General features: G+C 41.1%; 1 protein-coding gene across 5 annotated transcripts in view; it reads left to right on the forward strand.

Annotated features, from left to right (window-relative positions):
* Positions 1-25,188, forward strand: part of LOC121952735 (spectrin beta chain, non-erythrocytic 1) — a 55,772-nt gene extending 30,584 nt beyond the window's left edge. For 2 of the 5 annotated variants that reach the window (XM_042499550.1, XM_042499552.1), the window contains 38 exons: positions 1,197-1,348; positions 1,638-1,811; positions 2,180-2,271; positions 2,438-2,518; positions 3,587-3,702; positions 4,984-5,096; positions 5,216-5,403; positions 5,521-5,638; positions 5,833-5,991; positions 6,105-6,407; positions 7,781-7,934; positions 8,048-8,442; positions 8,548-8,811; positions 8,892-9,103; positions 9,480-9,617; positions 9,740-9,959; positions 10,126-10,662; positions 11,681-11,883; positions 11,973-12,063; positions 12,259-12,405; positions 12,624-12,887; positions 13,100-13,324; positions 13,411-13,500; positions 13,704-13,982; positions 14,059-14,189; positions 14,300-14,504; positions 14,610-14,984; positions 15,082-15,326; positions 15,446-15,584; positions 16,217-16,301; positions 16,886-17,082; positions 17,232-17,356; positions 17,455-17,530; positions 18,600-18,677; positions 19,725-19,903; positions 20,936-21,109; positions 21,300-21,342; positions 21,443-25,188. In XM_042499550.1, the coding sequence (XP_042355484.1) occupies positions 1,197-1,348; positions 1,638-1,811; positions 2,180-2,271; positions 2,438-2,518; positions 3,587-3,702; positions 4,984-5,096; positions 5,216-5,403; positions 5,521-5,638; positions 5,833-5,991; positions 6,105-6,407; positions 7,781-7,934; positions 8,048-8,442; positions 8,548-8,811; positions 8,892-9,103; positions 9,480-9,617; positions 9,740-9,959; positions 10,126-10,662; positions 11,681-11,883; positions 11,973-12,063; positions 12,259-12,405; positions 12,624-12,887; positions 13,100-13,324; positions 13,411-13,500; positions 13,704-13,982; positions 14,059-14,189; positions 14,300-14,504; positions 14,610-14,984; positions 15,082-15,326; positions 15,446-15,584; positions 16,217-16,301; positions 16,886-17,082; positions 17,232-17,356; positions 17,455-17,530; positions 18,600-18,677; positions 19,725-19,903; positions 20,936-21,109; positions 21,300-21,342; positions 21,443-21,655 (6,980 nt within the window). In that variant the 3' untranslated portion in view covers positions 21,656-25,188. The remainder of the gene's footprint in view (positions 1-1,196; positions 1,349-1,637; positions 1,812-2,179; positions 2,272-2,437; positions 2,519-3,586; positions 3,703-4,983; positions 5,097-5,215; positions 5,404-5,520; positions 5,639-5,832; positions 5,992-6,104; positions 6,408-7,780; positions 7,935-8,047; positions 8,443-8,547; positions 8,812-8,891; positions 9,104-9,479; positions 9,618-9,739; positions 9,960-10,125; positions 10,663-11,680; positions 11,884-11,972; positions 12,064-12,258; positions 12,406-12,623; positions 12,888-13,099; positions 13,325-13,410; positions 13,501-13,703; positions 13,983-14,058; positions 14,190-14,299; positions 14,505-14,609; positions 14,985-15,081; positions 15,327-15,445; positions 15,585-16,216; positions 16,302-16,885; positions 17,083-17,231; positions 17,357-17,454; positions 17,531-18,599; positions 18,678-19,724; positions 19,904-20,935; positions 21,110-21,299; positions 21,343-21,442) is intronic. The other 3 variants (XM_042499553.1, XM_042499554.1, XM_042499551.1) reach the window with 2 other exon arrangements.
* Positions 25,189-27,180: the final 1,992 nt, after the last annotated feature.

A 27,180-nucleotide genomic window follows, 5' to 3' on the forward strand; every position in this document is an offset into this window, starting at 1 on the left:
GCTAATGTTAGTAGTAGCAACATAGTTACATAATTATGTAATTATGCTAGAAGTGAACATTTGTTTGATTTAAACGTGAAGAAGCATCAAGGGCAACACAAAAGTTTGTATTTAAAGTAGTAAATCTTGTCCAGGTAACTGACCCCTCGAAGCTACTTTCTGTCACACTTATTATATTTCTGCCTTTGGTGTTTTGATGCAACACAAAACGTGCAGAAGATTTAGGTTTGGGTTTATGCTGTTATACCAAGCTACTTTGAAGTGTGTTATGGAAAGCAGGTGTGGTGTTTTGCACCATCTAAGATGATTGTATCATATGGAGATATGTGTAATGAACGCTTTGAGCTTTACTCAACGTGTAGCTATTTGTGGTTTGGTTTGTTTAATGCTGCCTGTGAAAAAAATGAAGTCCTTGTTGTTTTGCATCGTTTTAAAAGAGACATCCATCTTCACCACCATTATATTTCCTTTCATGCCGCTGCAAGTAGGCTTTGTTTTGTTCAACTCATTATTACAGAGCTGCTTCTCTGATCTATTTTCTGTCTGCTTCAGGGTTTTTCTGTGTGGGCTTGTGTTAGGTGCAGCGCATTAAGTGCAATGCTAGAATGGTGTTTTTAAAAGGCAGGAAGACCTTGTGTCCTAGAAATGAGGTCACCTTGTTAGGTGGCAGAGCAGGATTAGCTTCTTACCCCCCCTGGTCCATATGTCTGAGCTGCTGTTACAGCTTAATTTATTGTGATTCGTTTTCTTTTTAGTCATGCTGCAATCAAGAAACAGCACATGTCCTTGCCTTTATGTGCAATTTTCTCTTTTCTCTCTTTTCTCCTCTGAACTTACATCATCAGGGTAATTAGCAAAGCACATGTTAGCAGAGCCATCAGTAAACTTTGGTCCGAGGAGTGAAAACCTCTCACTAAGCTGTCAATACAGTGATCCTGGAGACTTAATGGCATAGCTTATCTGTGAAATGAACCGCTAAGGACAAGGGCTTAAGTCCTTATGATTTACTGTCACCTGTCTGCCCCCAGTTGTTATCAAAATTATTGACTAAGTTAGTGTTTGTTTAGAGCAAAATTGATTCCTTGCAAATATTTATTCCCCTGACTAATGGAATTGATGCCATTGATGTCATTTAGCTAAGTTTTGGTTTTATATGACTTAAGCCCCTCTCTCTCTCCCTGTTGTTTCTTTTGCAGATGAGCGTGAAGCAGTACAGAAGAAGACTTTTACCAAATGGGTAAACTCTCACTTAGGCCGAGTGACCTGTCGCATTGGTGACTTGTACACCGACTTGCGAGATGGCCGCATGCTCATCCGCCTTCTGGAAGTGCTCTCAGGAGAACAGCTGGTCAGTATCACACAGACACCTCCCCGCTCTGTCCTAACCCTGACCCAGACCCTGAGCATGACCCTCATCCTGCACCAAAAGTCAGGAGGAAGGAGAAATCATGCGCTCTCTTCATTCTTGAAATCATGTGCTTCATTTCTTCTTTCTTCTCCTCCTGCTTCTCCTTGTTAAGCTTCATTTTTTAAAAAAAATATTCCTGCCATTCTTTCCTCTTCATTTATGTTGTGATCACTTTTGTGCAATAATTTCACAACATAGGTCAACTTTCTTTTTCTTCTGCTCCTCGCAGCCAAAACCCACCAAGGGCCGCATGCGTATCCACTGCCTGGAGAATGTCGATAAAGCCCTGCAGTTTCTCAAGGAGCAAAAAGTCCATCTAGAAAACATGGGCTCACATGACATTGTGGATGGGAATCACCGTCTCACTCTGGGTCTCATCTGGACCATCATCCTTCGCTTCCAGGTAACATAAAGAGTAGCCTCCTAGAGTTCTTCCCATTTGCTTCTCAGCGCAGCTGCCACACTGCTTAACCTCTTTCAAAGAGGTAGTTTGGCTTTGGGACATCAGGTCTCTGCATGTAGCCAAGCCCATCCTCAGGCAAACTCACAAAAATGGTAATAGAGGTTAATGCAGCTGCAATGTGATTTCCGGTGTAAATCTCATATTGAACATAATGTCAGTACTTGTTAAAATGTTTGTAAACCGAAAACCATAAAATTTGGTATAATGTAAAAACAGATAGTTAGATTAAAGTAATGATACTGCAAGTTCTAGGAATTGTGTGAAATGATGTGGGCAGAGTCTTATCTGTATGAATGCTCTGCTGGTAGATCCAGGACATCAGTGTGGAGACGGAGGACAACAAGGAGAAAAAATCAGCGAAAGATGCCCTGCTGCTTTGGTGCCAAATGAAAACTGCTGGGTGAGAAAAGAGTGGGAGAGGAGAGAATGGGATGGCTTAAATACAGAATAAACACTGTTAATATGTGGAAGATATATTTAACTATTCATTATTTTACAGACGTGGTTACTGATGATTCTTGCTGTGCTGAGTTAATGAGTAATGACTTCTGATCTGGCCTCTGCAGATATCCCAATGTCAACATCCACAACTTCACTACCAGCTGGAGAGATGGTCTGGCGTTCAATGCCATCGTGCACAAACACAGGTCATTGACTTCTTCCTGTACTTGATGTTTCCTACTACAATAAATTGGCCCCTGTTAGGCATATGCCTAAGTATAATAGGTCTTTTCTTCAAAGTGTGGATTTCACATCCTGCAAATCAAAAAGGTGTCCAATATCTTCACCCCCTCTTTTATCTTTCTCTGCCTAATGAAGCGCACCTGTCACAGTACCATCATACTTCTCAGGGGTGTTTTTATCCCCTTTTCTATTTAGGTCTTCTCCTACTCCTCCCATCCTTCAGATAGTCTGCAGTATGGCTAAAAAGATGAAAATAAAATAGGGAGTAAGATGACCTAGATCACAGAAATAATAACCCACTTATTTTCTATGAGGAGCCATGCTTGATAACTCACTTGCACACCCTGCTGTTGGTTACAATGAATGCCTAAGGTGATACTTGATACATGAATGCAAACATCGCTTTCATTAGAGTTACTGAACCATGGGATATTCGTGTAAACCATGATGCTGCCATTTACATGATCAGGCCTCTTTTCAAAGTACAGAAGAGGCACCACAGCACGCAGTTACAATATGCAAAGAGTGTTTTCCCTTTCTATTGTTAAAGTACCTGCAACACAATTTCTTATGTTTCATGAATAAAGAACATGCTGTGGGTCACTGAAACTCAATAAGGAAATAGCCATTTTTGTCCTCACACCCTATGATGGGATTGCCACTTCATGCTTATTGCACAATAAAGTTTCAGTGTCAGATAGCCCCCCCCCCAAACCAACTTTACACCACAGCTCAAAATGATTGATCCAGGCAAGAATAAGCAATAATTGACAGTAGCAATTTACCTAATCCACAGATGAGAAGCCTGTTTGCATACAGATAACTATACTTTAATCCAATTGATTATTTAATGTACCCTGGTCTGTAAACATGACATGCATTAAAGTTGACTGCTAAATGTTTTTATTCTCTGTGTCACAAGAAGGTGATGCTATATGTATATATGTCAGCCTGAATGGTATGGTAATTGATTTGCACCCTGCTCTGCAATCTGTTCCTATTAAACCATAATTGTTTCCTGGCCTTTGCAGACCTGATGTGATTGACTTTGACAACCTGAAGAGGTCTAATGCTCACTACAATCTTCAGAATGCTTTCAATGTGGCTGAGAAGGAACTGGGGCTTACCAAGCTGCTGGACCCAGAAGGTGAGTGGGTAAAGCCCATAGACAATCTAAAATAATAAATGCGTTTCGAAACCTCGACTTTGGCATATTGCCTTTCACTTTCTTGTTTTTTTGGAGCCTGAAGTGGCCATATCTCTTTGGTGGAGTTGTGGAGGAGCGAAGGGTGGATCTGAATCACAGTCTGTGGTGATGCCGTGCAGACAGCATGTCACTCAAAGCGACCAACCTTTAATTAAGCATAACTTTAAGCTTTAATTTGTAAGTTGGTGAGTTATCTAAAAAATCACCCCTTGTACAGTTGTCATGAATGGTAAATTGACTATAGAGACCAAACCCATTTTTTGTACTAGGCTGTAAACAAATTTTTATTCTTGCTGTAAATTTAGGCATTTTAACATGGGGTCAATGGAGATTGATTCTGTTCTCCTCAAGTGGCTATTCATGGAACTACAGCTTTTGATACTTGTGCATTGGCTTCATTTTTCAGCCCCAGAGTATACTGTTTTGTAAAGCCTAAAAAAAAAAAAAACACGGCCTGACACTGTTCACCAAGACACTACACTGGTGCCTGTTGTCTGAAATGGACTGTTAGACTATGGAGGATTACTGGAATTAATTACAGCTTAGACAACACCACATCACATGTCAGCTACAGTGACATCACACAAAGCATGTCCAAAGTTTCGTAACAGACTGGCATCTATTAAACTCCTCATTAAGGTTTTAAAAGCTAGTGTTGTTTGTGCATGATGAAGTTTATGTTCAGGAGCTTTAAACAAAATAGGGGGAAGAGTTCACACGTAGGCATTGGATGATATGAGAAGTTCATGTCACATTATCTTGGCCAAAATAATTGGAGCTCACAAAATTATCCCAAAAATGATCAAAATACTAAAGCATACTAGGATCACTGTACCTTGCATTTTGTTAAGTAACAAATACTTTATTGCAAAACAGGACACCCTTTTTTTTTTTTTTATGGATATCATTTGTAGTTGAAAACACTCTGTAAAAACAAGCTTTGCTATGGTTGAAATATCAACATATCTTAAGATACCATATCTGCAAATGCTCGATTAAGATCATTTGCATTTTTTGAGGTTGGTGTGTATGCAGCCTGTTTCTGCAGAGTTTTTTGAACTGCTAGTTGCTCAGAACTCTCTATGGGTGCTGCTGGACATGATATCCATGATAATCCTGATAAAGGACATTCACCACGATCAACCTATTGTGTTTTTTTAATTGAGATGCTCTTCTATCTTTCCATTCACATTTAAATGGATCATGCTGTCTTTTTTTCAGATGTTAATGTTGATCAGCCTGATGAAAAGTCCATCATCACCTATGTGGCGACCTACTACCATTACTTCTCCAAGATGAAAGCCCTGGCAGTGGAGGGCAAACGAATTGGCAAGGTTAGCTGCGTGTGTGTTTTCTGTTGATATACATTCATGTGTGAGTAAACCCATGAGTACATGTACATTAAATGTTTGCCCACCAATTGTCTTGATTCAAAGATCCCTCTCGGTTGCAGGTGTTGGACTATGCGATTGAGGCTGACCAGCTGATCGAGAAGTATGAGACCCTCGCCTCAGAGCTACTTCAGTGGATTGAGCAGACCATAGGAACGCTCAATGATCGGCAGCTAGCTAACTCACTGAGTGCTGTGCAGAACCAGCTTCAGGCTTTTAACTCCTACCGCACTGTGGAGAAGCCCCCCAAGTGAGTAACAGAAAGCTTTAATATAACCCAGTGAATGACCCAATGCTCGTTATCCATTAGGATCCAACGTGTGAAGCGGCACATTGTGTTTAACAGAGGCGGTGTCTGTCTCCACAGGTTTACAGAGAAAGGAAACTTGGAGGTCCTCCTCTTTACTATCCAGAGCAAGATGAGAGCAAACAATCAGAAAGTCTACATGCCAAGAGAGGGAAAACTCATCTCTGACATCAACAAGGTACAGGCTGCTTTAGAAATGGCAAGCCACGTGAAAGCCATGTTCATGTTGACTTAAATGTTTCCATAGGCCACATGTTTATCATCCGCAATATATGATGATTATGGCGTTTCACAGAATTGACATCTTTTTGTACTCAGTATTGGTATCCTAGCTGCAGGATGTTACCAACTTCCTGTGTTTTCATGTTACAGGCTTGGGAGCGACTGGAAAAGGCAGAGCATGAGCGAGAGCTGGCACTGAGAAACGAGTTAATTCGCCAGGAGAAACTGGAGATGCTCGCTGCACGTTTTGACCGCAAAGCAGCTATGCGTGAGACATGGCTGAGTGAGAACCAGAGGCTGGTGTCTCAGGTAGTGTAGTAAAATTTGATCAATCAGCAACAGACATGTGTGGCTATACATGCTTTATTTTTTTCTGACTTTAATGCATTGAATAGTTTTAATGTGATTTCCTCTGTTATTAGGACAACTTTGGAACTGACTTGGGAGCTGTGGAAGCTGCCACCCGTAAACATGAAGCAATAGAGACCGACATCGGGGCCTATTGGGAGCGTGTGGCTGCTGTGGAGGCTGTTGCCAAAGAGCTGGAAGCAGAGTCGTATCATGACGTGCGTCGTATAATTGCACGGAGAGATAACGTGCTTCGACTGTGGGAATATCTGAAAGAGCTTCTGGCTGCACGCAGGGAGCGGCTGAACGCCCATCGAGACCTACAGAGACTGTTTGAAGAGATGCGCTATATCATGGATTGGATGGCAGACATGAAGGTACAGAACCACTCAACACAACGCATGCGTAAAGGCCATCCACACTAAGAACTATAACTTTAATGATCACAGCGTCAGCGTCCACACTGCTGAATGATAACGTTCTGTTAACAGTGACGTCAAGCATGCCCTGTTGATTCAGCTTTGACAGCCTGTTAATTCAGATTTTGTTTGTCTGACAGTGTTTCCGTCGTTCATCAAGCTACTCTGAAGGTGATTCTAACGATATTGTATTCCACTGTCATTGTCATCATAGTTGTTGTGGACACCACCGTCCACTTGAGTCGGGGCAATTTCTAAAACAATGCAATTATAATAGTTATCCTTCTTGGTGCATATGGCCCTTTACGCTTTTTTAAGAGTGCTCATTTTGTTTGAAAACCTGCCTTCATTCCTACATTCTGTTGGCTTTGTTTCTAATCAACAAAAAGGAATTTCCTAATCCTCTAAATTAGGTTTGCTGTTGTTCACATATGTCCTCAGCAGCTTTAGTGTCTGCGCATATCAGAGGACCATTACCAGCAGTAATAAGCTTTTTACAGGCCGAGCCTGAGTTGTCATTGCTTTCTTTACTGGGGTAGGCTGAGGCAACTGCAATCACTGGGAGTCTTTTTCTGTTTACTTGGATAAATCTTGGTCTTTATTTTGGCATTAATTATTGTTTTAAACTTAAACATCGATTGATTTCATATTTATTTAAAAAGCAACATTTATGCCTTTTTGTACCACTCTGAGGGACCACCTTTGTAAAAATACAGCACTTTACATTAAATTTCTCAATTGAAAAGGAGTATAAACAGGTGTTTAATTAAATGGGAGACGTGTGCGTTTGTTTTTTGCTGGAGTGAAGTTGATTAGGGCATTAATCCACGTCTTCTGTAATTTTCACTGGTAACTGGAAACACACTGTTAATATCTTGATGATTCAATCAGCCATTACCATATAATTAGAATGCTTTTATACAGTTTATTATCTGTTTTTTTAATTGTGTTTGTTGCACAATGTCCTGTTGTCATTTAATGGTCTTCTGGTCTAATGGCTCAGATAAGGGAAATGTTTTCTGCTGTGATTTGTGTAAGACTCCAGCTTCCATTTGTTCAGGTTAATGGTCTGAAGCAAACAGCTTGTTGAAATTCTGTTGTCCATTTTTATTATTGGATTTTGGTCATTTAACATATCACCAAGTGCAATGTAAAGCTCCTAAAATATATAATTATCTTTTTGGTTTAAATGTTTGCCCTCTCTTCACACATTCTATTGGACATAATAACATGGGGTCCCACCTTGTGGGTGCTGTTGCAAACATTTTGGAGGTTTTATCCTTTTGAAGATGAAACAATTAAATATTCAACCGGACTGTGTTGTGTTTCAGAGTCGTCTGCAGTCTCCTGACAGTGGCAAACATTTGCATGACGTGTTAGATCTGCTGCAAAAACACACTCTGGTAGAGGCTGACATTTCAGCTCAGGCAGAGAGGATCAAGGCTGTGCAGGGAGCTGCACAGCGCTTCACTTCCTATGAACAGGGTGAGTCCTCAAACCTGTTTTACATATTCTCTGTACACATCATGCAGCTTTAGTCTCACCGATCTGTGCACAATGTCTAAGTGCCCATGTATTCCTGCCTCTTAAATTTCCAGCCTACAAACCATGTGAGCCAGGACTAGTTAGCGAGAAGGTTGACCTGCTGGGTCAAGCCTATGAGGAGCTTGGTCAGCTTGCTGCAAAACGCAGAGAGCGCCTAGAGGACTCGCGCCGCCTGTGGCAGTTCCTGTGGGATCTGGGAGAGGAGGCAGCCTGGATCAGAGAGCAGGAACAGATCCTGGCCAGTGGAGACTGTGGCCGTGACCTCACCTCTGCCCTTCACCTGCTCAGCAAACATGAGGCCTTCAGGGATGAGATGGCAGCCCGTTATGGCCCCCTGAGTAACAGCATCGCTGCCGGAGAAACTTTGGTTCAGGAGGGACACTTTGGAGCGCCAGAGGTCACTGAGAGGATTCAAGACATCCGTGCGCAGTGGGCACATCTGGAGGAGGTGGGTGTTGATCACGATTCTCTGCATTTGTATTTGCACATTACAAAGGTTTCCCAAATACTGCTTTTTTGTGTGTGTGACCTTCTTGTCCTCCCTGCTCCCCAGACAACTAAGCTTAGAGAGCAGAGCCTGAAGGAAGCGGTGGCCCTTCACCAGTTTCAAACAGATGCCAACGACATGGAAGCATGGATCATGGAGACACTTAGACAAGTGTCCAGTCCAGAGGTGGGCCACGATGAGTTCTCCACTCAAACTCTGGCTCGCAAGCAGAGGGAGATAGAGGAGGAGATCCAGAGTCACCGCCCTGGCATCGACTCCCTGCACGAGCAGGTCCAAGCACTGCCACAGGCCTACATACATTTCCCTCAGGTATGTGCACTATGTTTTTCATACTTCTTCAGTGATGACATACTGTTTGTCTTACAATTTTTTTTTATGGATGACTGTAGGTGGATGGTCGCCTACCTGCTATTGAGCAGCGCTATGAAGAACTGGAGTCTCTGTCAGCAGCTCGCCGCCAGGCTCTGGAAGGTGCCCTGGCCCTCTACCGCATGTTCAGTGAAGCTGGTGCCTGCCAGCTCTGGGTGGAGGAAAAGGAGCAGTGGTTACACTGCATGGAGATCCCAACCAAACTGGAGGACTTAGAGGTGGTGCAGCAGAGGTTAGTCTTGGGAAAGGAAAGATGTCAACACTGAAGATGTAATTTATCATAAATATGATGATAGCTGAATTCTCGTCTCTTTAAAATCCTTTACATGTTGGTAACATTGAAGCTGAGACTTAAATGCGTGAAATATCAACCAAAATGAATTCAAATAATTACAATTGTTAATCAACACACAAGAGGTAGTACTCATGAAATGAAATACAAAAATCAACAATAGTTAGTACATCTTGTAACTCTAATCTTGTTCTCTAAAGTATACAAAACGGCTTTCTCTCACAAAATATTATTATCTATGGAAATATCTTGTCTAAACTAAATCAGACTTTTCAGAATGAGTGAGTTGATGCTAGTCTATTATTTGTGACTGCAGATTCGAGACACTGGAACCTGAGATGAACAACCTAGGCACTCGTGTCACTGATGTGAACCAGGTGGCCGAGCAGCTGCTGTGCTCCGACAACTGTAACAAAGACCAAATTCACCAGACACGAGACCAGCTACACAACAGGTCAGAGCTTACATATAAGGCTCAGTAAAAAAGCCACTACTTTACACAAAAATATATGTGTGTTCAACTAGCACTGTGGTTAGTGTTTCTAGCCTAAATATTACATTTGGTGTGGTCCCTAGATGGAGGGAGTTCGAACAACTGGCTGGCCAAAAGAAACAAGCTCTGGAGTCAGCCCTCAACATCCAGAACTACCACCTGGAGTGTAATGAGATCCAAACTTGGATGAAGGAAAAGACCAAAGTGATTGAATCCACTCAGAGCCTCGGCAATGACCTGGCAGGAGTGATGGCACTGCAACGCAAACTCACAGGCATGGAGAGGGACCTGGAGGCCATTCAGGTACAGAGAGGTCACATGCAGTGAGTTCTTGGGATGGGAACAGAACAAACTGTGTAATAGATAATGTACAAATCTGGTAAACTGAATAATGGGAATAACTTGGGCTCAAAGTTGAGGTATCTTGTCATCATTTTTGCATTTTTAAAAGATTTTCATGTCCTTTCAGGGTAAACTGGATGACTTGAAAAAAGAGGCTGAAAAGCTGGCCCGAGAACATCCAGACCAGGCTGGAGAGATCCAGGGACGCCTGGCAGAGATTCAAGAGGTGTGGGAGGAGCTGAACGCCACCATGAAGCGGCGCGAGGAATCTTTGGGCGAAGCCAGCAAGCTGCAAGGCTTCCTCAGGGATCTGGATGACTTCCAGTCATGGCTCTCCCGCACCCAGACCGCTGTGGCCTCGGAGGACATTCCCACTTCTCTGCCTGAGGCTGAAAGTTTGCTCGCCCAGCACGAGAATATTAAGAATGAGGTGGATAACTATAAGGAGGACTACGAGAAGATGCGGGCGGTCGGTGAGGAGGTGACCCAAGGTCAGACGGATGCCCAGCACATGTTCTTGGCCCAGAGGCTCCAGGCACTCGACACTGGCTGGCATGAGCTGCGTTGCATGTGGGAAAACCGCCACAGTCTGTTGGCCCAAGCCTTTGACTTCCAGACTTTCTTAAGAGACGCAAAGCAGGCAGAGGCTTTCCTCAACAGCCAGGTTAGGAAAATATACTATAGACTTAAAGCCTGTGCCAGAGAGCTACGGCCTCATTGTTACGAAAATCATGTATCATCATAAAGCCTTATTGGCACAGACTACAGTCCAGCAGTCAGTGCCAAATTCAAAGCCAAATACCTGTATGTATCTGAAATACTAGACATACTGCATGATTTAAGTAGATGATAAAGTGTCTAAGCAGAGCATGGGTTAAAGTAACATTAAGTTGGAAAAAAATCTAAATTTCAAATATCTCAGCAGAACATCTACCCTCTTGCACCTCCCATTGTTTTTATAGGAGTTAAATGTGTTTGATTACATTGCAAAATTGTCATATTAATAATATCAAATTAATTTAAAATGATTCATCAAATTGAGTAAACATTATACAGATTTGCAATTTTGTGATGCTTTTATAAGAAAAACAAATTCCAAGCAATTTTTTCCTTGTTAAAACACTCCCATTGCCCCTACATTGGTTTAATTGAAACAAATGTATTTCCTTCTGATAATTGTAAATATCTTTATCCTCGCTTTAAACTCCAGTCTTCATTATGGTTGTGTGGGTATTTGTGGTCTGTTTACTTTGGTGCTCTTAAATCTGTGAGGAGAGAAGTAAACACCAGTGCAAGTGGGTCGTATGGGGGCCATAGACCTAGATCTGTGTGGTGTAGGCCACAATACTACAGTGAGTCTTTTTTCATGTTTTAAAATCCAGAGACCTACTGTCATGGATCTAAGTGGCATATATTTGAATGAAGAGGAAATTAAAGTTCATTTACATATATAGACTGACACAACCTAAGAGTATGTATTTAAAACAGCCGCTGCAAAATTATATTTGTAGTTTGTCTTAGTATTCATTCTTCAGTATATGTACAGTTTGCTCTTGTTTTAAATGTTTTAATCGCAACACATTCCTTATATTAAGCAGGCTGCAGAAATCAAGAGCAATGATTGGAATTAGATATTTGCACATGAGAAATGTAACAGAAACATTCCTTTTCTCTCTGTGTAGGAGTACGTGCTGTCCCATACAGAAATGCCCACTACTCTTCAGGGAGCAGAGGAGGCCATCAAGAAGCATGAGGATTTCCTCACCACCACAGAGGCCAGCGAGGAGAAGATAACTGGTGTGGTGGAGGCTGGACGGCGCCTCATTAATGACTCTAATGCAAACTCAGATAAGATCCAGGAAAAAGTTGATTCCATCCAAGAAAGGTCAGAGCAAACCCCTGTTAATGTTTTTCTTCTTAACTTTATGTTTGAAGAATGGAAGTTCATTTAGGCTTCTTTTTACTTGTCTCCAGGCATCTCAAGAATAAAGAGGCTGCAAATGAACTGCTGGCAAAGCTTAAGGATAACCGTGAACTGCAGCACTTCCTCCAAGATGGACAGGAGGTAAATATAAAAGCATTATGAATAAATAAGTAAGGTTGCGTAAGGGATAAATATGTGAAAGTAACCTTGTATTTTGAGCAGAAATGTCTTCTTTAATTGTAAGAAACAAACTACAGAATTTTTGTTAGTGGTTGTATATCTTTAGAATATATTCGGGATAATACTTACTCTATACGGCTGTTCTCTTTTATACAGCTCACATTGTGGATCAATGAGAAGATGCTGACAGCACAGGACATGTCTTATGATGAAGCCAGAAATCTTCACAGCAAGTGGCAGAAACATCAGGCCTTCATGGCAGAGCTGGCCTCCAACAAAGACTGGCTTGACAAAATTGATAAGGTGTGTCCATTTTTCTATACATTTTTGTCAAATTTAATGTGATTAAACAGTGCTTGGACATCCTTTCATCTGCGTTTTAATAGGATTGCTAATGGTTAAGCTGATCAGTAAGACTAGGTAGTGTTTTATTAATATTTGTATCTGGGCACAGTCTACTGACATGACAAAAGCAAAGTTAACGTAAATTCAAACTTGTCTTCGTTTGTTGTCCCCTACAGGAGGGTCAGGCGCTGGTGGCAGAGAAGCCAGAGCTGAAACCTGTCGTTGAGCAGACCCTGGAAGACCTGCAGCGTCAGTGGGAGGAGCTGGAGAACACCACCCGCACCAAGGCCCAGTGCTTGTTCGATGCTAACCGGGCAGAGCTCTTTACACAGAGCTGCTCTGCTCTGGATGTCTGGCTGAAAAACCTTGAGAGTCAGCTGCATAGTGACGACTATGGCAAAGATTTGACGAGTGTCAACATCCTGCTTAAGAAGCACCAGGTAGAGATACTGCGCAAGCAAACCACAATCTATGCCATCTTTGCTGTCAAGATGTAGTCTTTATTTTACACATTACATGAACTGCGAAGAATTTAAGATTAGAAATGTGCCGAAATGTGTATTTTTTAAATCCTTTTGGTGGTTGTAGTGGAACTTAGATTGCAAAATGTCATATATTTCTTGTTTAACATCTTTCTACCATCCATGCATAGATGCTGGAGCACCAGATGGAGGTCAGAGAGAAAGAGGTGCAGTCCCTCCAGTCTCAGGCTCTGGCCCTGTCCCAGGAGGATGCTGGACTCACTGAGGTAGATGGTCAGCAAAGGCGTGTCACTGACAGCTTCTCCAACCTTCAGGATCCTCTCAAACTGAGGAGACAGCGACTACTCGCCTCCAAAGAAGCACATCAGTTCAACAGAGATCTGGAGGATGAAATTGTGAGTCAAGATTACCTGCATGAAGATAATAAATGTTTGGCGTTTCGCCTGAGGCTCATGTTTTATTCATTTGTCTGTTTTCTCAGCTTTGGGTGAAGGAGAGGATGCCCCTGGCGACCTCCACAGACCACGGAAAAGACCTGCCCACCGTGCAGCTGCTCAGCAAGAAGAACCAGGTACAGTGAGAAAATCTCCTTAACAAGCAATACTGAAATTATTAATTACTGTTTTGTTTAAAATTTTGTAATGCAGGGTAATTAAAGGGAAGATAAAAGTGACATCCAATACACTAATTGGCATCTCTAAATTATTAAAGACTTCACTGAGTAGACACCAAAAGCAAATGTCATTTCCAACAGAACTTTTGTTTCTGAATCAGACATTGCAGAAGGAGATCCAGGGCCACCAGCCTCGCATCGATGACATCCACAGGCGAGGCAAGACTCAGAGCCAGGTAGATGGTGAGAGGCAGTCTATCCTGGAGGAGCGCCTTGTTGAGCTGCGGGAACTCTGGGATCAGCTGATAGGCGAGACAGACAAGCGCCATGCCCGTCTAATGGACGCTAATCGCGCCCAGCAGTTCTATGCTGATGCAGCGGAGGCAGAGGCCTGGATGGGAGAACAAGAGCTGCACATGATGTCAGAGGAAAAGGCCAAGGTAGGACGAGAAGATGTAATGTTCTTACGCAATCTTGTGTCATGAGAAAATGTAACAATCTGCTATTTGATCCCAGGATGAGCAAAGCGCACTAATGATGGTCAAGAAGCACCAGAGCCTGGAACAGGCACTTGAAGATTATGCCCAAACCATTCACCAACTAGCCAACAGCAGCCGCCTCATGGTAACCAGTGAACACCCAGAAAGGTGAGAGAGCCCAAAGAAGATCTGAGTATTGAAGTGACATTTTTGTGTGTCTTTTTTATGAAGGAAGTTGTCTGCCCACAGCCACTTATCTGTCTTTTTTATTAACACAGCGAGAGGATCACCTTAAGGCAAGCCCAAGTCGACAAACTGTACGCAGGGTTGAAAGACCTGGCTGAGGAGCGTCGTGGGCGTCTTCAGGAGCGACTGCGGCTGACCCAGCTGAAGCGGGAGGTGGATGACCTGGAACAGTGGATTGCTGAGAGGGAGGTGGTTGCTGGCTCCCATGAACTAGGACAGGACTATGAACATGTCACAGTGAGTTTTATTTCTCTGTCACATACTTTGGAGACACTGAAGCTCAGGGAAATTTAGCTGAATTAATTATGTTTCTCACTTCTGCCCTGGTTTTCCTTTCTACAGATGCTGAGGGACAAGTTCCGGGAGTTTGCTCGGGACACCAGCACCATTGGCCAAGAGCGTGTGGATGGTGTAAATGGGCTGGCAGATGACCTGATTGAGTCGGGTCATCCTGAGAATGCCAGTGTGGCTGAGTGGAAAGACGGGCTAAACGAGGCCTGGGCAGATTTGCTGGAGTTGATCGACACACGCACACAAATGTTGGCAGCCTCCTATGAGTTGCACCGCTTCCATCAGGATGCCATGGAGGTGCTTGGGCGTGTTAAGGAGAAGAGGGAGGGCCTGCCTTCTGACCTTGGCCGTGATTTGAACACTGTTCAGCATCTACACAGACAGCACAACACTTTCGAAAATGACATCCAGGCCCTCAGTGGACAGGTCAGCTATCATAAATAATAATAAAGAGATGTGAGATTAAGTGAGAGCCTTGTGAATAGAAAGACTGAATGTCTCTGCTTCCTCTTTGACCTCCTAGGTAAACCAGGTGCAAGACGATGCGGCACGGGTGCAGAAGGCTTATGCTGGGGAGAAAGCTGATGACATTCACAGAAGCGAACATGCTGTGACTTCTGCCTGGGAGGGCCTGCTAGAGGCTGGTCAGGCCCGCCGGCTCCTCCTGCTGGACACTGTAGAGAAGTTCCGCTTCTTCAACATGGTGCGAGACCTTATGCTCTGGATGGACGGTGTCAACCTGCAGATTGACGCACATGACAGCCCCAGGTGAATGTCACTTATCCTTTACTTTCAAGTAACTATAATGAATTGTGTTACTGTGTAATCGGTGTGTATACATACAGGTCTATTTAAGTCTCACCTCTTTCTCCTCTCTGTTGTCCCAGGGATGTTTCTTCTGCAGGGCTCGTCATTGCCAATCATCAGGACATTAAGTCAGAGATTGAGACCAGAGCAGACAGCTTTACTGTCTGTACTGAGATGGGGAACACTCTCATCAACAATAATCACTATGCATCTGATGAGGTAATTTGCAGTAGTTCACTTTCACTGTCGTCTACAGTCATATTTATGCATATTAACAAGAATAAGGTCTGACTAAAAAGGGAACACACTTAATGACTCTTTGTGGGTCATGACTTAAAGGACATGTGTGCATCTAAGGGGATCTGTCAGAAAAAGAATGTTATATTCATAACTATGTTTTCATTAGTGTATAATCATCTGAAACTAAGAATTGCTGTTTTTTGTTGGCTTAGAAAGAGCTTTTGAAATCTACATATGGAACTGGTGTACATTTTTTTTCCCCAAGAGGGTTTCGCCTAGTCCCATCTTACTGTGCTGTGATTGGCTATTACTGAGTTTGGGTGCATTTAACGTTAGGGCAAAGAGGTTATGGTTAAGGTAAGTACTAGAAAATCACATTACATTTGGGTGGGGCTAGGCAGAACACACTTGGGGGAAAATATAGTAACAGAAAGTTGGTCCTCCACGGAGCCTGCCAATTTGCACCGCCATGTTTCTACAGCAGCCCAGAAAACATGGAAAGGGAGAGATGAGGAAAAGGGCATTCAGTTGGTTGCTAGATGGCACTAAATCCTACATGTGTTCTTTAATATCCTTCTCCTCATCTGTCTTGAATGTTCTTTGATTTACAGATCCGGGAGAAACTGGTTCAACTCCAGGAAAAGAGAGACAAGATCAACAAAAAGTGGCAAGACAAGATGGACCATTTACAAATTGGTAGGCATGCTTAACGTGTTAAGATTCTGTTTAAGGACGCATTCAATCTAAAAATGTTATGGCAAAAGAAATGTGAGTGATACATGGTATGGTTGTTAAAGGGTAAAGGTAGCAGATAAAGTACAAAGAATATCTCCACGTTTAAGGTCTATTAGATGAAATGACACCACACAGCAGTTTTCTACTTCTAGAAAATCGGATTGTGCAGTACATCTTAAGAAAGTTATCATGGCAGCCATCATTTTTTTGCTGTGTCCGCAGGTCATGCGTACTTACAGGAATCTGAGTGTTGATTGCAGTATTGCAAAAGTAGAGCACAGACTGACTTTATGGATTGTCTGCATATGCTTTCCCGCCTTTGTTTGGGCAACCCTCCCCGTCACAATGTACTGACCTTACTGACATCAATGAAGCCTGTGTACTTTGCCATAAAGCTGTTGTTGGTCTGAAAGGGCTCTAATGTGCACCTGAATGGGTTTCTGATGCTGTTTATATCGTACTTAATGTCTCATTATTTAATCACTCTGTCTCTTTCTTTTTTGTTTCTCTCTTTGTCCTCTGCTCTTATTCTCAATGCATCTCAGTGCTGGAGGTGTTGCAGTTCGGACGTGATGCCTATGTGGCAGAATCCTGGTTGGCAGGGCAAGAACCTCTGGTGCGAGCAGCAGAGCTGGGCTCAAATGTGGATGAGGTAGAGAGCCTAATTAAGCGTCACGAGGCCTTTGAGAAACTTGCTGCTGCCTGGGAGGATCGCTTTGTGCTGCTGGAGAAACTCACTACAGTAAGTACAGAGATGACTTGCATCACATCTCATAAAGTTATCCAGTGCAATAGATACAGGATGTACAGGGTGTCTGCCTCTCATATATTGATTTATTCTCACTCATGAGGTGTTAGTATAGAAAGCATTACAGAGTTCCCATTTTTCAGCTTGAGGAGCATGAGATCCAGAGGAGGCGAGAAGAAGAGGAGAGAGCGCGGCGACCCCCTACACCACCCCCAGTAGAAGTGGCACAATCTGAGACAGAAAGTCAAGCACATGATTCTGCAGCCAGGTAAAACAATTATGAGTTAGAGTAGAACAGCGCTGGTTGTTTCATAGACATTTAAAAAATGTATTTTTTAACTCACCTCCCCTCACTCTCAAAAACAGAACCAGTCTGGATCAGACCACACTCAATCAGTCAGTGTCAGTGAATGGAGTTCACAGCGACAATGACACATCTCAGGTGAGTGTTTCATACTGTAGATCCAAATGCTTTGTGTGTTACAGGGTTTCTGCTCTGTGGTGCAACAAAGTCACTTTTTTAACCAGACTTCTTTTTACCTTAGGGTTCTTGCATGTAATGTCTTGTAAAGTCATTTTCATGTCCCATGATTCATCTTTCACATTATGACATATATTTGTAAGAAATTATATTAAATCTGTTTAAAAATGTTGTTAATGAACGATAACTGAAGAAAAAAAAATCTACATCTAATATTAATAATCATTGAGAAAAACATGCAACATTTTGGTGCAAACCATGATTTTTTTATGAAATTAAATGAGTTGTAAAAGAAGTCCAAACCTGTGAGTATGTCATCCATATAATACATGATGTAACTGTATGTGATCGTGTGTCCCTGTCTGTCTGTTCTGCTCTAATTGACTGAGTTGTTTCAATACACATACCCTTGTCATATAATGGCATTAACTGCTAGGAAGGTAATTTTTTTTAAATCAGAAAGTATCCATTAAGTGTAGCTTATGATGTGTGAATTTACATAAAATACTGATAAACTGCACATTTTTGTTGATAGGTATTGCTCATGATTCTTGACAAATAAGTTTGTATTGCAGAAGCACTTTTTCTAAAACCCACCACCTCAGGAACCTTGACTCAATTGGACCTGAGAGGTCAGAGTTGGGCTCTGGTTGGGAAACCTACATACATGTTACATGATAAAGTGAAAGCCCTCACTGGCAGACAAAAATAAGCACCTGGTACATCCATCTATTTCAGAGGAGATGATGGCAGTCTCCACTGGCTGCTTGTGGAAAGCAGAAGTAAACTTTAGTTAACGCCTGCAGCTGACACTACAGAAAAGAATCAGTCAAAGAAAGGGAGTCATTTCTTATATCAGATGAGCAGTTGAACCAGTTTTATGTTCACAGTTGCTGACGACTGTTATTAGTAGCCAGTTATTACGGTGATGTGTCTGGGAACTGTTTTAGAAATGTAACTCAATTTCTATCCTTCAAGTTTCTGCCGCAGACAAACACTTCTTAACAATTTCTCATTGCGTTTTTATCAGCAGTCATTATCGCTATCGTTGTCAGTGGGAAAGAAATCAGAGCCTAAACGTGTGTGTAAGCCAAAGCAGCCGGAGCGTGTGAGTACCAAGCTGTGGTCAGCTGTGTAGCTTCCCCCCTCGCCCCCGTCACAGCCTCCGCTCAGCTCCTGGTCAACTGCAGTGCCTCTTTTCTTCTGTTGAGAAGCCATCGCTCTCTGTCACAGATGCAAACCATTGCTTTATTTATTCATGTTTCATTGACAAGTCTCATCGCTGTTCAAAGGCATGATGCAGATTCATGAACAGATTGTTGTCATGGATCAGTCTGCTGTTATATATGTGCTCATCTTGGCCAGGACAGGAGTGACTGTACGTGTAAGGCTCGGATTTGTAAATGTGGTGGTAACTATAGCTGTTCAAAGCTGATTTATATGTAGTTTGTTAGTTTTCCTGTATGTGCACACTTCCTGTGATGAATGTGAGTCATAAATAGTCTTTGTAGAAAAAAGGTTCATTCAGGGGAAAAAAACACCACTAATGTCACAATCTGTTACTTTAAAATGCATCGTCTTGTACATGGATTTCCTTTTGAAGATTCATAAGGTAAATTATTTTAGGATTTAGAGAGTTGATCTAGTGTTGTACTTTTGAATGTGTTCATGTATGTTTTTGTCTTTGTGTGTTACAGTGTATAGTTATCATTTATTCATTTACAGTAGCTCAATTAATTACTGACACTTGACTGAGGAGATCATCTTAAGAATACCAGTAATGATGTTTACATTGCAAATCAGTATCTGCCCCTTTTTCAAACAAATCTGATCTCAGGTAACTTTTGAATTTAAAAAAAAATTAATTATCCATGTTCAGTGTGGCGTGCATGTTTCCCAAATGTGTGGTTATTTAAATTGTATGTCTTACCCATATGAGTGACTGTAATTGTCCTGTTTAATATCAGTGTACTGTGTGATTATGTGGACCCACGCTATGCTGTTATCTCAGGTAATCATACGGTGCCGTCAAAGCAAGCGTCATCATGGCTTTTCATGTATGGCTGTGAATGGCTGCTTTGCTGCTCACTGCTTCCATCCAGCCGTGCGCTTTTCTACCTCCTCACTTCCATTCGTGTTCTGGTTTCATCCGCAGGGCTCAGAGTCTGAGTCGGTGAACGGACCAGGCAGAGACAGCGGGCTGGCATCGTCTCGCCTGGAGCCTTCTGCCACGTTACCGAGCAGGGGTGGAGCAGAGTCAGAGCCGGACGCGATGGAGGGGATGCTCTGTCGAAAACAAGAGATGGAGTCCCACAGCAAAAAGGCAGCTACAAGGTGAGTGTTGTGGGGTGGGAGTTGGTCTATTAAAGGTCAAGGTCAATTTAGTGTATTAAAGGGGATCTGTTATGCTTTTCTGTATTTTGTGTCTTATGTATAATGTCACATTGAAGGGTCTTCATATTAAATGGGCCAAAGTTTCAAATAATGAGGTAAACATATGTAAAAGTAACCCCTGTGAGCAAAAACCTCAGCTTTCCTACCATTCAAAATATATTTTTTTTCCTACACTGGCTACAGAATCACATCATAGCATGCCGGATTTCTTTTTATGGTCATCTGCTCTAGGCATGTTACTGCAAGTGTTTACATAACACAACCTACAGTGCTACATGTAGCTAGGTGCAAACATCAAAGAAACATGTAAACTTGGTTCCAGATTTCATAAATTCCTCCCTGATTTCAGGTCATGTTTCTTCTGGACCATGTCTGGTTGTGTTTATAAGCTTTTTTTTCCCTTTTAAGGTAAAAAAATGCTGCTACTCTCTGTTATAGTCATTCCCTGGCTGCAAGTGCACTGCTAATGCACATGTAGCTACACGCTAACGTCATGGAAACATGTAATCTTAGCTGCTGATGTTGTTAATTTCTCCCCTACTTTGGATTATATTGCTGCTGGAACAAGTCCAGTGATAGGTGCTAAACAGAGTGAATATAGGTGTTCCAGCACAGACAGTATGAGGAAAATAAAGTGTTTTTTGGCCATTAAAGCATGAGAACATGTTTTATTAAAAAAAAACAAATACAAGTTTAAGACTTAAAATGAGCATAATAGGTCCTCTTGAAAATAGACATCAAGGGCACAATGAAGATGAGATTTTAGTTTGTTTTGTTAAAATAGGTCATTTCTGAAAACTTAGTTAGTTATGTCTTAATCTGTCATATTTTGTTGAACTATATGCCTGTTAGATATGCTGTACAACTCTCTTTTTATCTTTTCAAGTTGTGTTTTGTGGTGTTACTAACTTTATAAGAAAGGCAAAGGCATGTTGTGCCAAATGTTTTAATTGCATTTCTTTGCTCCCGTAGGTCCTGGCAGAACGTGTACTGTGTCCTTCGAAAAGGAAGTCTCGGTTTCTATAAAGACGGCAAGAGCGCTAGCAACGGCATTCCATACCACGGAGAGGTACCCATCAGCCTCGGGGAGGCTGTGTGTGAGGTAGCCCATGACTATAAGAAGAGGAAAAATGTATTCAAGCTCAGGTGAGAACAAACCTTACAACTAAAAAAAACTCAGAAAAAGGATTCCTGATACAGTACAGTTGTCACCCTGCTAGAGTTTGTTTATTTTAAAATAAGCGGCTTTGATGAAATCCAAAGACAGTTAAAATGCTGAACTGTATCAGACTTGATATCTGACTAATGGTTTGCATCTTCAACGCTGTATCTGCAGGCTAGGGGACGGAAAAGAGTATCTGTTCCAAGCAAAGGATGAGGTGAGATGTGTAGGACAGAAAATGAAAATAAATAATGTTTGCGTGCTGTGACTCTGCTTCATGGCGGTGAAGTATAAAATATATTTTTGTCTGTTTAAAGGCGGAGATGAGCTCCTGGATCCGTTCCATCCTCAGCTCCATTCCAACAGGGTCAGGAGACTCGCCCGTAGGTCAGAGGGCCCTCAGCCGCGCCATGACGATGCCTCCCATCTCCCCCGGCTCAGGTGAAGCCGGAGGCGTCACCATGCGCAACAAGGAGGGGAAAGAGAAGGATCGCGAGAAGAGGTTCAGCTTCTTTGGCAAGAAAAAATAGAACACTCGTAAAACTCGACAGAAACTACATTTGTCAAAATTTCAACAAACTGAAGCAGGCAGAAAGCAAAGTACAAACCGGTCACACAAACACACTGCTCTCAGTGCAGGCCCCCGAGGAATTTGTCGACAGCTGCTGTACGTAGCTTACAGAGAACTTTGTTTCTTTTCTTTCTCTCTGATTCTCTCCCTCGCCAATTTTATCTGTCATTTACTTTCTCGTTCACTCAATTCATATTTCACATTTAGCTGCACCCAACAATGAAAGCCCTCATCCAGAATCAGGCGATTTCAGCCGACAAGCTGAGCTTACGAGTCAGTAACAGGTGTGGTTGGCATTAGCGAGGATTCAGGCCCAGTTCAGTTCCAATCCACCAACGCGGCTCTCCCCTCAGCGCGAGTACTTCCTCTTCAGTGAGTCTCGATTAGTTGAGCCGTTTCGATGCCCTGTCACTAACTAAACGACGGATGGTGGCTTTCCTCTGTGGTGCACTCTGGTTTTATTTCCCCACTTTAAAGCGCTCTCTGTTTGGGAAGGATCACATCAGTCTTTTTTTCTGTTCTTGGTATTGATGTTATTAACCTGACCGATATTATTGCTATTATTATTATTATTATTATTATTATTATTTATCTTTTGCTATTGCTGGTTTGAGAAAACAAACTAATTAATTTGCCAGTAGATAATCTTGATTCATGTTGTGGAGAGAAACAAATTTGGTTAAACTAGTGGAGAATGTTGGGCTTGCCCTTGTATGTATTATTTTGTTTATTTTAGGAATGACAGTTGATGAGGTGTTTTTGAGAAAAAAAATAAAGCTCATTAAATTTTAGCAGTGTGCAGTAAGTGATCACAAGTTTCATTGGGAAAAATGATATATATATATTTAATAAGTGGTTTTATTTTTTATTTTGTCTCTAATTTTGCCTGTATTTGATTCTTTTGAGTGATCTTTTCTGCTTGATTTTCGACTTTATTTTTTTCTGTACAAAGCAGAGAAGATTAGTTTTCTAGTGTGTGTGTGTGTGTGCGTGTGTGTGTGTGTGTGTGTGTGTGTGTGTGTGTGAGTTGTGGTGCTGTGGATTTTGCACGTTTATGTTATTCCTGATCAAACGTGGCCAGATGAATGCTGCTTTTCGGTCCGCAGGCGAAAACCAGACACAAACACAAACTAATCTTACTGGAATGATTTCCTCAAATTAGCTTTTTATTTTTTTTTGCCTCTGGTTTTTATTCTTTGTAAGCTGACATCACCAATGAAGTTCCTCCAGACCAAACGCTTTTATTATTTCTGTTTTAGTCTTCTAATAATCTATTTCCGTTCTCTCTCTCTCTATCTGCTGGTGTGAAGGCACGGGGGCAGTTTGTAGATAAAAAGCTGAAGCACATTTTCTGTGGCAGACCGCGGGGATGCGAGCAGGACAGACAGACAGCAGACAGGTCTCATTACAGGTGAAGTGAGGGGTGTGGAAGTGATATTGGACAGTGAGGAAGGCGCTTTATGTGCTACATGACAAGAGAGAGGTGTACTGAGCCTTACTTGAATCCCCTAACAGATACACTGAACCCCTTTTTACAAACCTCCATTCGAACAGTCTGAAAGGAAGCTTTCGAAAACAAGAATGTTTCAAAAATGTGCCCTGTGGCAATGATCTAATGTATGTCAGTGGATTATATATGCAGGTCCAATATGAATAAACAGTTCGCTCTGCTCACTGGCGGTGGCAGAGAGGGGAAAAACTGTCTCTTAGATGAGCTTTGCGCTCTTGCATATGTGGCATGACTTCATGTAGGTTTATACTTGTATGTGTCTCCATCATTGCATCTATTCTCCTCTGTGTTGATGTACTCTGAAAACATGAGATCGCTTCGTATTCAGGGTTGGAGAGCAACCGTGTAATTGGCATTTACAGCAATCCAAAACTAGATAATGGCAATCCAATATGTAAAAACAATGATAGGTGTTTATTAGTTTCCTCAAATACAGTAAGGACATTTGTAGTATATTGTGAGACTGTAGGCAGTAGTGCAATTTTATATAAATTGTTCGTTAACTGTTATAGTCAATCACTTAAAATCCAAGAGTTAATTTGCCTTTTCTAACTGCCAAACCGCAACAGGGAGTTACTGGATAACAATTCTGAATTCAAGAGTTTTATGGATTATTTTAGCAGGTTGCAAGTAATTGATTATTTCTAATTTATTACACCTTGAGAGCTGCCTGAATGTGTATACCTTTGGAGGGCTGATTAGTCTACAAGAATGTCACATTTAACTGTTGCGATAGCACAAAAAGCTGAAAGTTTTTAACAGGTTGGCCTTATTTTTCCCAAACGATTGTTTAAATCAAAGACCCTCTGAGTCAGAGAAGAGAAACATCTGTGCATCCACTTTGAGACTATTGAACAGTTGACAACACCTGGTTTTAACTTTTAAAACCGACTGCCTTTTCTCTGTCAGTGGGATTTCGTATCTCGGGTGTGTAGCCTTTTGAACTGAGCTGCGATCCGGGAGCCAAGTCAGTGTGGTCATTGCATACATAAGTGAGCCAACGCAGTTAGCGTACATTGTGCACAATTTCGAATGGAGGAGTCGTTCTTCCCCCAGTGGATGAGCTGTTTTTAGTGCCACCTTCACTCTGCTCCGGACATCAGACACAGCATCCAGTCGATGTTAGGGACTTAAAGGTCACACAGTGTATTTTCTTATCAGCTCATTTGAATGTGAATGATTCAAATTAGTTTGGCCAAATTGGTCATGTGAAGCAAAAATATTTCTCATACTTGACATACACAAGCTCTCTCTCTCTCACACGCGCTCACACATTACGACTGTACTGTATATTTAATGCAGAATGACCCTGGCAAATCCAGTTTTGTGGAAACGTCCTCAGCTGGCTGCGATTCGATGTTGCATCCTTTTAAAAAATAGCATTGTGCTACTGGTGAGCTTTGACCAGAACATGGGAAGTATAATGTATTATTGATGTCAAAGAGACGAGGTTTTGGTTATGAGAGTACTTGTTACAATGGAGTACTTAATGAAGAAAAAAACAACTTTTACTTGTTAAGTATTAGATATGGGTGAAAACAGACTGGTGACAATTTGAGCTTCCTTTTTTTAGAAGAAAGGCAGGATATTTGCTGTCTAGTGGGAGCTTGTATTTTTTCATCCAGTGGTCTGTCTTGCAGCATTTGATAAGCCTGTCCTCCTACCTTCATTTCTCATTACTTTTGACGAATGTCTGTTCCTTCCTCTGTAATTCAGAGTTGTTAATACCACTACTATTATTAATTGCTATTATTATCATTATTGCTACTGTTGTTACTATTACTACTACTGTTACTAATGCAACTTATTGCAAAAATTATAACTGCTGTCCATTTTCAGGTACGTGTCTGTAATACCAGACCCTTCCACACGATGTCAGTGTGCTGTGGAGCATTTTCATTACAAAATCGAAAATAATGTTTGTTGACTTGTGTATCTACATCTAATATTAGGAATAATAAAACATGGTTTAATCAAAATCATGATATTGTTTTGGGGTTTATTTATTATAAAAAATTTCTTTAAAAAAAGTTAACCACTGCAGAAGACATTTGATCACTGTAAAAAAAAAAAAAAAAGTCCATAAAATTAACAGTGTGTTCAAGTGCATAGCAATGAGTGTTCAATTTTAGTAATATTTTGTAAAGCAGTGAACCAAACCAAACTTTTAATTTTAAAGTATGAATGTGTTGAAATAATATTTCTTTGTTGAATTTACAGATTACTGTAGTTTTTTTGTTTGTTTGTTTTTTGTTTTACAGAAGTCAAGTTGCCATATTGGCAAAATTAAGATCAGCAAGGAGTTGTTTTGGGGACCAAGGATGGAGAAAGGAAAAAAGGTTTTAGCTTTCAGGTATATAAATATAAAACGGTATATTGATGAAAAATTATTTTGGGGAAAAATGATGAACAATTTCTCCTGTAGATATCCTGACAATCTGTGCCAGAGAGCACCAAAGATGTTGGTAACCCACCCATCAGTACATCTGTTTTTACAACTGAATTTCTGAAAAAAAAATCCATCACTCAAGAGCAGAATGAGTAATTTATTCAAACAAACAAACAAACAAAACTAAAATATTTTTGTTGCAAGGTAAACGTGTGTTCACATATTATATTATGCCACATGTGAAAATATAGTGAATTTCATTGTGTATTTTTATTAAAGGTATAAAGTCAATGGATAATGTATCCTCCATGTACATGAGTTGCTGTTAATATTCTTATGGAAATAATTCAAATTTGCATGATTGAATTATCTTGCGGTGCTCAATACCTCCAGTAGAGAGCGTTATGTGCCATGTTCCAGCTCTATCTGCCTACAGGTTCGTACTGAGGACACATATCACCCAAAGTCCAGCCAATGAAGAAGAAGAATATAACATTGATCCACTTTCTCTGTGTGTATTTTCTTTTCAGAGTGGAAGCTGGCTTGACTTCTGTCAAAGATGCTCTGTAACAGTCATGCAACAGGGCAATTCAAGGTGCTTTACAAAGAAACAAAATATGAAAACATAACAAAGGGTTCAGATTTACAATAAGAGATCAAATATGAAAAGTTAAATGAATCACTAAATGATTTTAAAAAATAGCAAAAAGTGCAGACAAGATATGCTAAGATAAAAAGATCATTGAAAAAGAATTTAAATCAAGTTTAAAATAAGTGTCATTACGTAGTTTGCACTTGGTGCCCATGTTTCAGAATATCCTGACTCATTCTTTTACAGTCTGAAAGATATAGTAAATCTATGGCCATGGCCATAATGTGACCCTAAAGGTTTAAGTGGCTCCTACCCAGTTTACCTAAAAAACAAATAAAATGTATTTAGGTGTGTAAAATGTAGCCTTTTCCTGCGAGCTCAGGTCCATTATAATTCCATGCAGAGACGTGAACAAATAAATGAAAAAACAGAATAAAAGAGTTTACATAAATGAACTTCCTGTCAGGTGAAGGTGAATATATATATGTAATGATGATTTTAAAAAAAACTATTTTAGAAGAGCATGTGTGGTCTTTAGAATTAAATATAAAGCTTGGTGTCCAACTGGAGGATAAGAAAGGAGAGTTAGGGATAAATAAATTAATTATTTTGGCAAAAATATTTTATTTACAAATGCCGGGTTTTAAAATCTAGCCCTACATTTCCCGCATTTCTAAATGAGGTTATTCTGTATGAAAAAATATGTAAAATGCTGTAAAATTGGAAAGGCCCTATGTCTTTAAGAACATCTTGTTTGCCAAATGACCGCTTGTATTTTATTTTTATTTGTTTGTCTTTCATTGTGATTTATTTCTGCCATGTAGTTTGTTCAGTTATGATAATATTGTAATCTGTATTAACGATGTCATATGACGTGCCTTTTGACCGCAATAAAAAAAAAAAGCCGCACCAACCCCAGCAGGGGGCGCCAGGTGTCTTGTTCCGCTTCTATCTGCCTACAAGTCCCGACTGAGGGCACACATTACCCAGAGA

The sequence above is a fragment of the Plectropomus leopardus genome, chromosome 13, assembly GCF_008729295.1.
Source record: "Plectropomus leopardus isolate mb chromosome 13, YSFRI_Pleo_2.0, whole genome shotgun sequence".
NCBI lineage: Eukaryota > Metazoa > Chordata > Actinopteri > Perciformes > Serranidae > Plectropomus > Plectropomus leopardus.